Genomic DNA, 13,242 nt, shown 5'->3' with positions numbered 1-13,242 from the left:
ATCCCAGCTCCCTCAGCCTCTCCTCGTAGGGCTTGTGCTCAAGGCCTCTCACCAGCCTCGTCGCCCTTCTCTGGATGTGCTCAAGCATCTCAATGTCCCTCCTAAACTGGGGGGCCCAGAACTGAACACAGTACTCAAGGTGTGGTCTAACCAGTGCAGAGTACAGAGGCAGAATGACCTCCCTGCTCCTGCTGACCACACCATTCCTGATGCAGGCCAGGATGCCACTGGCTCTCTTGGCCACCTGGGCACTCTGCTGGCTCATGTTCAGGCGGGTATCAATCAGCACCCCCAGATCCCTCTCTGTCTGGCTGCTCTCCAGCCACTCCGACCCCAGCCTGTATCTCTGCATGGGGTTGTTGTAGCCAAAGTGCAGCACCCTGCACTTGGAGCTATTGAATGCCATCCCATTGGACTCTGCCCATCTGTCCAGGCAGTCAAGGTCCTGCTGCAGAGCCCTTCTGCCCTCCAACCCAGCCACATCTGCCCCCAGCTTGGTGTCATCTGCACACTTGCTGATGACTGACTCCATGCCCTCATCCAGGTCATCTATGAAGATGTTAAAGAGGATGGGGCCCAGCACTGATCCCTGAGGGACACCACTAGTGACAGCTGCCAGCTGGATGTGGCACCATTCACCACCACTCTCTGGGTCCAGCCCTCCAGCCAGTTCCTAACCCAGCACAGAGCGTTACCCAGCACAGAGTATTAACCAGACAGGTGGTGACCATGACACTGCTTTAACTGTTTCTTTAAAAGTTGCTTTAAAAAGAAATATGTTTGTGTTGGTCTATAATTTCTGGGTTAAAAAAAAACAAGCACCCCAAACTGTTTTAAAAGCCCAGCTGTTTCAGAGCCTGTTTTGTTCTGTAAGATGAATGGCCCAGGCACACACCATTAGGTTGCATCACTATGCTGCTTGGAAGACTCTTGCATGTTCACCAAAGCCTGCCTGCCGCTATGCAACCACCTCTGCCACAACCAATTCTTTTAACTTGTTTTCTTGCTGCCTTGTGCAAGCTGTAAGTGTCCTGGTTTCCCAGCCTGACTCCCTTCTACTTTTGCAGCTTCAATAAAGGACATTTATAGCCCACTCAGCTTGCCACATCCTCATGAGGTTGGAGTGAAGTGGGAGTCAGTCTCTTATCTCTAGTATCAGGTGACAGGACAAGGGGCAATGGCCTGAAATTGTGCCAGGGAAGATTTAGGTTGGAAAGCAGGAAAGAAATTATTTATGGGACTAGTGGTAGTCACTGGAACAGGCTGCCCAGGAGGTGGCAGAGTCACCGTCCATGGAGGTGTTTAAGAAACATGTGGACATGAGGCTTTGGGACATCATACTCAGTCACTAGATGTGGTCTTAGGTTGATGGTTGGACTTGATGATTTTAGAGGTCTTCTCCAGTGGAAATAATTCTATGTGTCTATGATATAAACACCTAGGGTTGGACTTGATGATCTGTGAGGTCTCTTCCAACCTTGGTGATACTGTGATACCTTTCAACAGAAGTGGTGTGGACACATCTACTGGCGCACCACTACCAAACACACACAGAAAAGGTAATGCTGGACGACAACACAGATTCAGAGGAAGTGTACTAGCAGTGTTTGAGCAGAGATGGTCTCCAGTCAGGCTTTTTTCCCTTTCAGCTATCATTTCTGTATCTGTTCTTTGCTTTGGCTGCCACTGGCTCAGATAGAAACACTGCAGGTCATGGCAGGCTCTTGAGCTCTCTCTGCTCAGACAGAATGTTATGAATTGTTCACCAGGGTCATTTCACAGACTTTGTAGACCTCATGAGAAGCACATATTGCACCAAGCCTGCCGTGCGCTTGCAGGCTTCCCTAAGATCCACAAAGACCACCAAGAAAGGGATCTCCCCACCACTACCCACCCTTCCTGTGCCATGATGAGGAATGTAGGTTATGGTTCACAGACCCACCAGCTGGTTCCTTGGGCTGGCATGAGCTTTTCTGGGAACCCTGTAATGTCCTACCAGCAAATTACAGTGGATGTGAAGAGGGGAAGGACTTCTGAGACCAAGTTTGGATGCTGCATGGTTCTTCTCTTTCTCCCAATAGTGCCTGCAGGGGAGAAGGCAAAACAGGGTCTCCAACCTCCCATCAAATTGGTTTCCTTATACAATACATTATATGCCATTTACTAGGGAGGAAAATGGGTGGGCTTGGCACTTCAGAACATGGATTAGTGGACTGGGTGATGTTGGGTTGGTGGATTGACTTGATGACCTTAGAGTTCTTTTCTAGTCTCAGTAATTCTGTGATTCTCTGGTTGGAAGGGGAATCAGTATTTACAAATACTGATTTATAAATACTGCTTAACCACTATTTGTGTTTCATTTCCAGCCTCTTCACATAGGCCCCTGCAGACAGACCATGCAGAAGATCTCCAGTTAGGTCCCACACCTCATGTGCATAGTCTTGCCAACACTCAGTGTGCATAGTCTTGCAACCACCAGCTGCAGAAGGAAGGAGGGAAATGATCATCTCCTCTCATGGTTAGGCAGGGCTGCCAGGCTATTTCCCAGGTAAAGACATTAAGGCACTGAGTTTTCTTGAGCCTTGTCTTTTGGCTCCTCAATAACCAGCCACCCTCACCAGCCATGGCAGAGTCCCCAGGCCCCTGCTTGCAATGGCATGAACACAAGCTGCTGCTCAAGAGCAACCAGGACTTAAGGTTGAACAGTCTTAAGTCTCCCATGACTGCAGGATGACTTTTTCACTTGCATCAAAGTGCTGTGCCCAAACATCGCAGCAAGGTTTGTCTGCTCCCCAAGGGAAAGTGAGCTGGTAGCCAAGGTGGACCCCAGTACAGGCATTCCCCTCACCAGCAGAGCAGCTGCTGCAGTGGACAGGGTCATCACTAGTCCCAGAGAAGATGAGAGTCTCCCAGAAGTCATCTAGGGAGTGCAATCAGAGCAGATATGACTGGAGGCACGCTACAACATCCAGACAAGGTATCCACGAAGTAAACAAGATGGCTACAGCACATCTCTGAGCTGGCTTCAAGAGACAAGCCTGGGGACTAAAGGCCCACACCTGAGCTGAAAGGACTCTTACACAGATGGGGTGAGAGATGGGCGGGGTGGGAAGTGAAGGCCCCAGGTAAGGCTGTTCAGGTGCTTGAGGTTCCCAGGAAGCAGTGTCCTCACACCTTGAAGATACCTAGGTTTGAGGGTGACTCACTTGTAAGGATTCACAGCTTCTGCAGGCAGGCAAAGCACATCTGTGTGCTCCAGCTTGCACTACCAATGCGAAAATCCAGTTCTAGAACTGAATCATCTGCCCTCCTGTTCATCACCGTTAAACAAAGACGCCCCTGGAGAGGAGAGGCAGCTGCTTGCTGAAAGCTCTATTCTGTTACAACAATGCCACCACTGGTTCATCTGCAGATTACTTTTTTTCCCAGACTCTCAGACTCTCAGCATGATAGGGTTGGACATTACCTCTGGAGGTCACCCAGTCCAACCCCCCTGCTAAAGCAGGGGCACACACAGCAGCTTGCCCAGGATCACAATGGCCAAATGAGTTTGGCATCTCTCCAGAGTAGGAGGCTCCACAACTCTCTGAGCAGCCTGCTCCAGGGCTCCAGCATCCTCACACCAAAGAGGTTTTCCCTTTTGTTCAGATGCAGCCTCCTGGGTTCTGGTTTGTGCCCTTTGCCTCTTGCCCTGTCACTGAGCACTGCTGAAGAGAGTCTGTCCCCATCCTCTGACTCCTTTAGCTCTTGCTGAGTATTGATCAGATTCCCTCTGGGGCTGCTCTTCTCCAGGCTCAACAGCCCCAGGGCTCTCAGCCTTTCCTCCTGACAGAGATGTTCCAGGCCCCTCCACTGCCTTCTATTCAGTAGTTCTTTGTGTCTCTTGAACTGAAGAGGCCAGAATGTACTCAGTACTGCAGCTGTGGCCTCATTAGGGCATAGTAGAGGTGGAGATGAACCCCCACCTCGACCTGTTAGTCACACTTTTCCTTATGTACCCATTTTACTTAGCTCCAGTATGTGGTGGATCCAACACCAGCACATAGACACCAAGACCCCCTCTACTTCTGAGACCTTACAAGGCACAGCAACTGAGCAGATGTGACATCATGTGCCTCCATGCAGCTTGTGAGAACAATAGAAGAATCCAGCTGAGCCCCTTGGTCCTGCTGCTTCGAGTGGGATTGCATTAGTGACACATATGAGTTTTCTGCATAGATTCCTTGGCTTCTAGCACTGTATTTCACATTTATTTATTCTAAGTAGATTTAGAGGTTGTTTTAAAGTACTTCTTCTTGTGCATTAACACATTCTTGCTTTTTTTCTGATGCAGTAGCTGAGCAGGAGTGTAAGGCATTTAACCAGGCTAAGGTACCTAGGAGCTGCCAGAAGGCTCAGAAGAGAATGAGGAGCCCAGGCCCACAGCAGTGATTCCTTAGGCAGTGGAGTGAGCAGAAGATACTGGTCCACACACCACGCAGAAAGAAAGGACCTGCCAGCCAGTCTGCCAGGAGTACTTTTCTCTTCATATATTTTCCTACCTGGAAGATGTGATCAAAAGGAAAGTGATGATCTTGAAATGGAGTTGCCAGCAGGCAAGGAGTTCACCATGCTTGAGTCCTAGTGGGCTGACCCTTCATACCAAATAAACACAAGATTGACTCTGAGTGTTCTTGCAGCCATCTCTGCTGCCTAAACCCAAGATGAAGCCTCAAAAGCTGTGGTGCTTGTTCTGGGTGCTTAGCTAAGGCGTGTGCAGGGCTCACCATGGAAGTGGTAGTATGTTCCCTGGCCGCGTAGACTCATAGAGTCATAGAACTGTTGCATTTGGAAGATACCTTTGGGAACATCAAGTCCAGCCACTCACCTCAAGCTTGTAATCCCACCACTACTGCTAAACTATGACTACTAAACCATGTCACAGAATCACAGAAAATATCAGTTGGAGGACACCTCCAAGATCATCCAGTCCAACCTTTGACCCAGCACTGAAAGGTCAACACCAAAGCACGTCCCTAAGCACCTGGTCCACTAGCTGCTTAAACACCTCCAGGCACACTTATTCCACCACTGCCGTCCCTCAGCAACACATCCTCATCTCTTCTACTACCTCCACGGGCAGCCTTCATTGATGTCAGCTAAGACAGCCTCTCTTTCCTTGAAATTGTGCCAGGGGAGATCTAGGATGGAGATTAGGAAAAAAATCTTCCCTGCAGCAGTGGTTAGCCGTTGGAAGAAGCTGCCCAGCGAGATGATGAAGTCGCCATTCCTGGAGGTGTTCAAGAAATGTGTGGACGTGGCACTTTGGGGTAATTCTGTGATTTTCTGGCCTTCTACATGTAAAATGTGTTACCTCACATCACTGAATTTAGGAGTGAAAAATACACAAATTCCAACTCTGTCATGAGCAGTACAGCACAGGTATCCCATCTCATCTGCTTTTTCCACCCCGTACAACAGAAGTAACTGCGACGTGATGTAGGTAGGCATAAGCATAAGAGCCCTTAGACTGGTGCACACAGTTGTGTGGAGGCTTGTAATGGCAGCATCCAGGTAAGTGAACCATGAATCCCCATTTCCTTAGGTCAGGTTTTAGAGTAGGAATTTTGACCTTTATTTAGACCAGGTACGGAATTTTGAGCACTATATTCAGGCAAAACAGGAACTACAAATTAACACAGAAACAGAATCCTCCTGGATGTATTTGAGCCCAGTATTTAATGATTTTGCCCGATTTTGTGTAAATAAGCTTCCATTTAAAATGTTAGATGTTGGAGACAGCCCATGTGGCATTCATTGCGATGGCTGTGGTACCCAGGGCTAGACTCAGTTGCTGAGAGGACCACCAAACAGCCATTGCACACATGCCATGCCTGAAAGCATCCAAACACCTAAACACAAGCCCTTCCTGTTCTGTGTGGAGATCAAGAGTCAGGGGTGCACCAGCCCTGCTTCCCGAAGAGAAAAGAAAGGGAAGAAGGGACTGAAGATGATGGGTTGGGAAAGAAAACATAAAATACTTTATTGAACATAATAGTACTGGTAATAAAAACATTCGTTCAAACAGAGGCAAACCAAATGGAACCAGGCTCCTGATAGCAATGGCATCACTGTGTCACCACTGATGCTGGGCGCAGGCACTGGGGAAGTCCCAGGCTGGACTCCACAGCAGATAAGAACTGAATTCTGGAAGTGGATTGCAGAACGCATGGGCAGGATTTGAAGGCAGAAGGGAAAGAGTCCCTGGGACACTGGCCACTGAAGAAGAGCTTGACCCTGATGGTCCCTCAGCTTTCTCCAGAAGATGCCATCCACAGGATGCAATCCCATGTTGGGCAGTTTTCTGCTCCTCTCCACAGGTGCTGTCTCTGACTTGCTGCACCCCAAGGTAGGGCTTAAGCTGTGTCAGTGCCCTTAGTGTGCACAGAAACAAATAAAACAGGGCCCTTCTGCCCACAGCCCTTGGCAGGAGCTCGCCCCATCAGTGTGGTCACTGCTAAGAGCAGCTCCTGGCTGTGCAAACCTGTCCTGAACTGCAGTGCCCCACTGCAGTGAGACTGAGCTGGGAAGCCACAGCACTGAGCAGAGTTAGTTCTGGTCCAGCTTAGAGCAGGGCTGTGGAGGGAACTAGGCTCATATGCTGCAAGAATTATTTCATCATTCTATAAGAAAACAAGGGTGAGTGTGTGCAAAATGCTATAAAGAGAGGCATAAATGTCATAAAGCACAATTACCAATTCACAGAGACTAACAGACACCTCCAGCCCTGTGAATGCTCTGTCACACCTCTACCCCACAGGCCAGCAACCACCCACAAGCACGAAAGTTGCAGTCCCAGCCGGTTGTCACCTCTGTCTGGAAAATCCCACTGCTTCATCCCTGCTCTCTTCACATCCCTTTCTGTTTTTAAAGTCCTCCCTTTCTGTTTTTAAAGTCCTCTCTGAATGGCCTCCCCACTCTTTGCACCATGGCTCCTGCCCTGCTGTAACACCATCCTCCTGTCCTCCTCTAATATGCACACACCCCAGGACTGGTACTAGCTTGACCAGGCAAGACATTCCCCAGCCCTGTGGCCCCATCTGCTCCACCAGCCTTTCCCTGGCTGTTTCAAGCTGCTGCTTATTTTCTCTTTTGCTGGGCTAAGAATAGCGCATTCCTCTCCTGGAAAATTATAGTGATGAGGAAGGAAGGGGAAAGAGACAGAGACGGAGATGGAGACGGAGATGGAGGAGGAGAAGGGGAGGGAGAAGGGAGAAGGGGAAAAAAGAGGTGGAGGAAGAAGAAAAGGAAGGAGAAAGGGGGAAATAAGAAAACAAAATAAAAAAAGATAAAGATAGATAAGTCAAAAGAAAGGAAAAGAAAAAATGAGGAAAAGGAAAAGAAGAAGGATGGTCTCTGCAGCAAGGGTGAACCCTGCCTTCCTGCAGGAGAAAACCTGGTGTCCTAAGTGTCTGTGGTCACTGTTCTTCTGAGTTCTCACGGAGCCGGGAGCAAACATCAGCCAAGCCCGCACCAGAAAGATAACCTGTTTCCAGCTGTACTCTGACAGTGGTTGCGGTAATTTTGGAGTAATCCTGAGTCTCTCCCTCTGTTAAGGACTTCTGTGCACGAAATCAAAGCTCCTCCCAAAACAGTGTAATCAGAACAGTGACTTTATTAATAGAGACAAATCGAGGAATTAAAATACATTAGGAGTTTGCTGACACACAGAGTTTACCTGTGGAGGACAGACTTATTCATGTGCATCAGTTCCATATAGAAACAGGAGCAAATTGGTTTGGGTGACTGGGATATCCCCTGGTAAGTTTGCAAGCGATCCAGACAGCTTTCTTTCCGTGGTGGCTCTGGTAAAGCAACCCCCCACTCCCCGCCTCGCAACCCACCCCAGCCGGGTTAGTGCCGGACCCCTGAATTTCACCGGGATCTCCTCCGGGACTTTCTCCAGCGCAGGCTGAGCATGGAAGGACATGGCCTGAAGCTGGTGGTGTAGGTGAAACCCTCTGGGCTGTGTCGAGCTTGGCCCTTGCAGCTGCAGGGCAAGAAAAGGAGGGTCAGGATGCTTTGAGCACATCCCACCCCATCCCCACGACCACTATCACAACCACTCAGGGGATCCCCTGGCCCCGGCCCCTCAGCCTGCAGCGGGTGGATGTTTCCCGCCTCGAGAAGGAACCGAGCACTCCGGGATACGGCCGTGGGGCCAGCCCCGCTCCTGGACACGGGTCAGGACGGCTCGGTACCGGTACGGCACCGCGGCTCCCGTTGCCGGCAGTTCTCGCCAAGGCACGGGCTGGGCTTTTCGCTGAACAGACAAAAATCTAAACGGGGAAGAAAGGAGGGGAAGGAGAGGAAGGGGAGTGAGAGAGGAAGGAGAGAAAGAAAACAGCTCCACGGATGTCGGATGTCACGGACGGCGTTACACAGGCGAGGCGGGGGTTGTCCCGGGGCTGTCCCGTCGGGGCTGGAGAGGGAAACGTCGATGCCCTTCGCTCCCGGCGGCTTCTCCCGGTGCGTCCCCCGCTCACAGGCACTTGAGGAGGAAGGAATTGCACGAAGTGCCCCGGGGGCAGTCGCAGAGCTTCCCAATGCGGGCCCCCTTCCTCACGGCGCATTGTTCCCCGGCGTCGCACTGCGGGCAGCAGCGGCTTGTTGAGTGAGGAACCAGAGGCCGCCGCGTCCCGTCCCATCCCGCCCCGCCCCGTCCCGCCCGAGCACTCACCATGGGCACCTGCCCGAACTTCTTCTCGTAGTGCGGAACCCTCTTGCTCTTCAGCTTCTCCAACACCTCTTGCAGTGCCTCGATCTGCCAAGAGATCCCCAACCACAGACCCCGTCAAGCCAAGCCCGCACGTGTTGTGCCTCCCCCCGATCCCTGACCTCATCCCTAGCCCCGGTTTCCCCGGCCTTGCCCCACCAGCTCCTTCTCTCGGGACACGCCGCCGCCGGGGAGCCCCAAGTCGCGGGGTCGGCGCGGGGGGCTCGGCCCCTGCCCGCGGGCGCCCATCAGCAGCGCGGCCGCCACGGCGCACAGCGCCAGCGCCCGGCAGCTCTCCATGGTGCTGCCGCCCCGCCGCCGCCGCCGCCTTTATAGCGCCGCGTCCGGACCCGCCGTGCGTCAGCGCCCCCCGCCGCCGCGCCTCGGCTTCGGCTCCGGCTCCGGCTTCGCCACGGGCCTCGGCTTCGGCTCCGCGCAGATCGGCTTCAGCTCGGCTCGGCCCCCCCTCATGTCGCGACCGAAACAAGTTTTGTGCCCCACAGGCAGAGCTCCTCTGGTTGAAAAGCTGGGCATGAGCCGGCAGCTGGAGCTGCCAGCCCAGAGCCGCCTCTGTCCTCGGCTGATCCGCAGCAGCGTGGGCAGCAGAGGCATGGAGGGGATTCTGCCCCTCTGTTGCGCTCTGCTGGGACCCCCCCTGCAGTGCTAGAGTCAGCTCTAGAGTCCTCGGCACAGCACAGGCAGGGAGCCGGATCAGAGGAGGCCACAGCAATGCTGGCAGGGCTGGAAGGGCTCTGCTGGGAGGCCAGACTGAGAGAGTTGAGCTTATTCTGCTTGGCTCCAGGGGGACATTTCAGGACTTCAGGGGACCTAGAAGAAAGCTGGGAACAAACTTTTTTTCAGGGCTTGTTGTGACAGGACAAAGGGTGATGGCTGAAAACTAAGAGAGGGTGAATCAGGCTGGAGAGAAGGAAGAACCGAGGATGATGAGCACCTCTCCCAGGCCCAGAGACATGGTAGATGCCCCAATCCCTAGAGCAATTCCAGATTAGGTTGTCTGGGGCTCTGAACAACCTGCTCCAGTTGCAGATGTCTCTACTGAGTGCAGGGAGAGTGGACCTTTGAAGGGCCCTTCCAACTCAGATCTCTCAGTGATTCTGCGACTCTAAGTTGTCCTCTGACACAGATTGCCCTCACTTCAATCAGGTTCAGGAGAAACAGCAAAAACACCTGAAAGACCAAACAAGGGGGAAGTGGCTTCTGCCTGCCCACCAGCACACACCATGCCTCATCCACAGGGGAGGGCCAGACTGCCCCCATGTTTTGCTAGCAGAGTGGGAGGCTCTTTCTTTGACAGTGGACCACGTATGCTACATATACTGAGCAGGCGCTCAGTCAGCACCATCCATCCTGTGACGCCACCTTCTTCTAGGGAGAGAAAACACACAGCTGCCAAGAGGAGACCTAGCATCAGAGAATTCACTTCCATTCAGACCTTCCCACTGGTGCCTGGCTCTGCATTCTCAGTGGGCTGATGTTCATCAAAACCACGGCCAAAAAGCTCCCTGGCAGGTCTGAATGTGCCCAGTCATGGTGGGAGCAGAAGGATGGCAGGAGCAACTCCTCCACTGAGGAAAGCAGTGGTGTGCCAAGGAGACTATACAAGATGAGAGGCAGGGGTCAGCCCTCTCCAGGTTCATGCCTCTGTGCCAAAGCTGGGGCAAAACCGTGGGATCTGAGCAACAGTTCTGCTGGCAAGAGACATCCATCCCTCTGGCATGATGGTTGTGCAGACAAGGAATGTATTCCTGCAAGGAGACTCCAATCCTGACTCCCAGATCTGCAGTGGCTGCTGCCCTCCAGCCAGTGGCAGCAGGAGCTATGCTGGGTCTCCCTAGGTGGAGGAAAGATCATCTGGGGAAGAAGGAATTTGGAAAACCTCACCATCAATATTGTCCCTTGTAGGAGCTAGGAGCAGAGCTAGGAGCAGAGCTAGGACCAGCCTGAAAAGATAAAGAAATGTGAGTATTTAAAAAAAAAAAAAAAAAGTTGTTTACAGAAAATGAAGAGGCCTTGGGGGCCATTCAGGAAAGTGATGTTGGTGAAGTTGAAAGGGACTAAGCAGAGTGTGGCTTGACAATTTCCAACAGCAGGATTTTGTGTGAGGCAATAAAAAGATGCCAGTCTCTGACTATGTTGCTTGCCTCCAGAGCTGCATATTCTCCTCTTGCTTTTAAAACTCCTCCCACGTGCTCCTGTTGATCCTCACATCCAGCAAAGGTCTCATTTGTAATTGCTGTTGGAAGTAGACTCCTCTGTTTGCATGAATCCTCCAGCCTCATTTTGCTACAGGGCTGGCTAAAGACGTCAGGCATCAGACTGGTGGGCAACCACTCATCACAGATCCCACTTCCCAGTCTGGGTAGCTGCCTGAAGAACTGGATGTGATGGACTTGATGAAGCTGTGTTCCTTATAGCAGAGAAGTAACACAGGCTACCAAACTCACAGGTCTTAGAATCACAGAAGATCAAGTCCAACCATCAACCTAACACAGAATCATAGAATATGCCCAGTTGGAAGAAACCTCAAAGATCATCCAGTCCAACCTTTGACCCAACTTGGGGTCCACACTAAACCAATACCTGAGCTCTACGTTTACACAGCTGTTGAACACCTCCAGGGATGCTGACTCCAGCACTGCCCTGGGCAGACTATTCCAATGTTTGAGAGCCCTTTCAGTGAAGAAATATTTACTGAGATCCAGCCTGAACCTTCCCTGGCACAGCTTGAAATAATTTCCTCAGGTCCTGTCACTTGTCACTAAGGAGGAGAGGCTGTCCCCTCTTCACTCCAGCCTCCCTTCAAGGAGCTGTAGGGAGGTCTACAGCTCCCTAAGGTCTCCCCTTGGCCTCCTCTTCTCCAGACTGAACACTCACAGTTCCCTCAGATGCTCGTCATAGCCCAGGCCCTTCTCCAGCCTTGTTGCCCTTCTCTGGACACACTGCACCACCTCAATGTCCTCCATGTAGTGAGTGGCCCAGAACTGAACACAGTACTCAGGTGTGGCCTCACCAGTGCTGAGAACAGGAGGATGATCACCTGCCTGTCCCTGCTGGCCACAGTGTTTCTGATAAAAGCCAGGATGCCACTGGCATTCTTGACCACCTGGGCACTGCAGACTCATACTTAATTGACTGTCAATCAGGTCCCTCTTCAAGTGGCAGCTTTCCAACCACAGACTCCCAAGCCTATAGCTTGCCATGAGGTTATTGTGACCCAGACGGAGGACCTGGCACTTGGCCTTGTTGAGCTTCATACAATTAGCTTTAGCCCTTTGGATTAGCCTGTCCAGATTCTGTTGTAAAGCTCCCCTACCCTCTACTAAATGGACACGGCCACCCAGCTTAGTGTCATCTGCAAACTTACTGAGCATGCACTTGATGCCCTCAACCAGATCATTAATAAAGATAATAAAGAGGACAGGCCTCAGAACTGATCCCTGGGGGACACCACTAGTGATTTGGTACCATGTCCCAAAGTGCCATGTCCAAGCACTTGTCAAACTCCTCCAGGGATGGTGACTCCATCACCTCCCTGGGCAGCCTGTTCCAATCCCTGACCACTTTTGCAGGAAAAAAGCTTTTCCCAGTCTCCAACCGAAACCTCCTCTGGCATTTCAGGCCATTTCCTCGCATTCTATCACCTGATACTACTGAGAAGAGACCAACTCCCACCTCACTCCAGCCTCTATTCAGAGAGCTGCAAAGGGCTCCCCTCAGCTTACTTTTCTCCAGACTGAACAACCCCAGTTCCCTCAGCTGTTCCTCATAAGACCTATTCACCAGACCTTCCACCAGCTTCCCAATGGTGAAGCAAATATAGGGCCAATTCAACTCTGAAAGCAGCACCTGAGAAGCCTGACCAACCACTCAATCTATGTTTTATAGCATGATTACTTGTGCAGTGTGGAGAATGCCACACAGATGCTTAGAGAACATTCCTTTCTTCCTCCCAACTCACTCTTCCAACAAAAAGCTGCATTTTTAGTTCCTCCCACAAAAGCACTGTTTAATGAACAGGTGATTACAAATGCCTATGTCCAAAAGTCCTTGTGACTGTGAGCTGACAGTCAAAAGCCAACCAACTAGGAAATCAGCATCATATAATCACAGTTTGGGTTGGAAGGGAACCCAAAGATCATCTCGTCCCAAGCCTCCTGCCAGAGTCAGGGATTCCTCCCACCAGAATGGTTTGCTCAAGGCCCCATCCAACCTGGGCTTGGATACTTTCAAGCTTGGAGCCTCCTAAAAATCAGGGGAGTCAGTGGCACCATGGAGCTCAACTCCACACAATCTACAGGAAATGCCTTCAGACCTCGGAGCCAGGCAGCTCTTTGGTCGTTATGCATGGGTCCAGGCTTCTCAAAACTAACTGACTTTCTCCACACAAACTTTCTTGCAGATGGGGTGTGAGCAGGATGCAGCCAAAGTGCAGCAACAGCTGTGTTTTGAGTGAACGATTTGTGAAG

The 13,242-nt window shown here is 51.4% G+C and overlaps 1 protein-coding gene across 1 annotated transcript; it reads right to left on the bottom strand.

The window, feature by feature from the left end:
• Positions 1-7,636: 7,636 nt before the first annotated feature.
• CARTPT (CART prepropeptide) lies at positions 7,637-10,288 on the bottom strand. The gene is made up of 3 exons (XM_064176636.1): positions 8,915-10,288; positions 8,720-8,803; positions 7,637-8,629 (listed from the first exon to the last, which is right to left on the bottom strand). Exons 1-3 carry the CDS (start codon positions 9,053-9,055, stop codon positions 8,522-8,524), a joined length of 333 nt encoding a protein of 110 aa, XP_064032706.1. The 5' UTR covers positions 9,056-10,288; the 3' UTR covers positions 7,637-8,521.
• Positions 10,289-13,242: the final 2,954 nt, after the last annotated feature.

Source organism: Pogoniulus pusillus, chromosome Z (assembly GCF_015220805.1).
Source record: "Pogoniulus pusillus isolate bPogPus1 chromosome Z, bPogPus1.pri, whole genome shotgun sequence".
Lineage (NCBI taxonomy): Eukaryota > Metazoa > Chordata > Aves > Piciformes > Lybiidae > Pogoniulus > Pogoniulus pusillus.
This window is presented reverse-complemented; position numbering and strand designations above follow the sequence as displayed.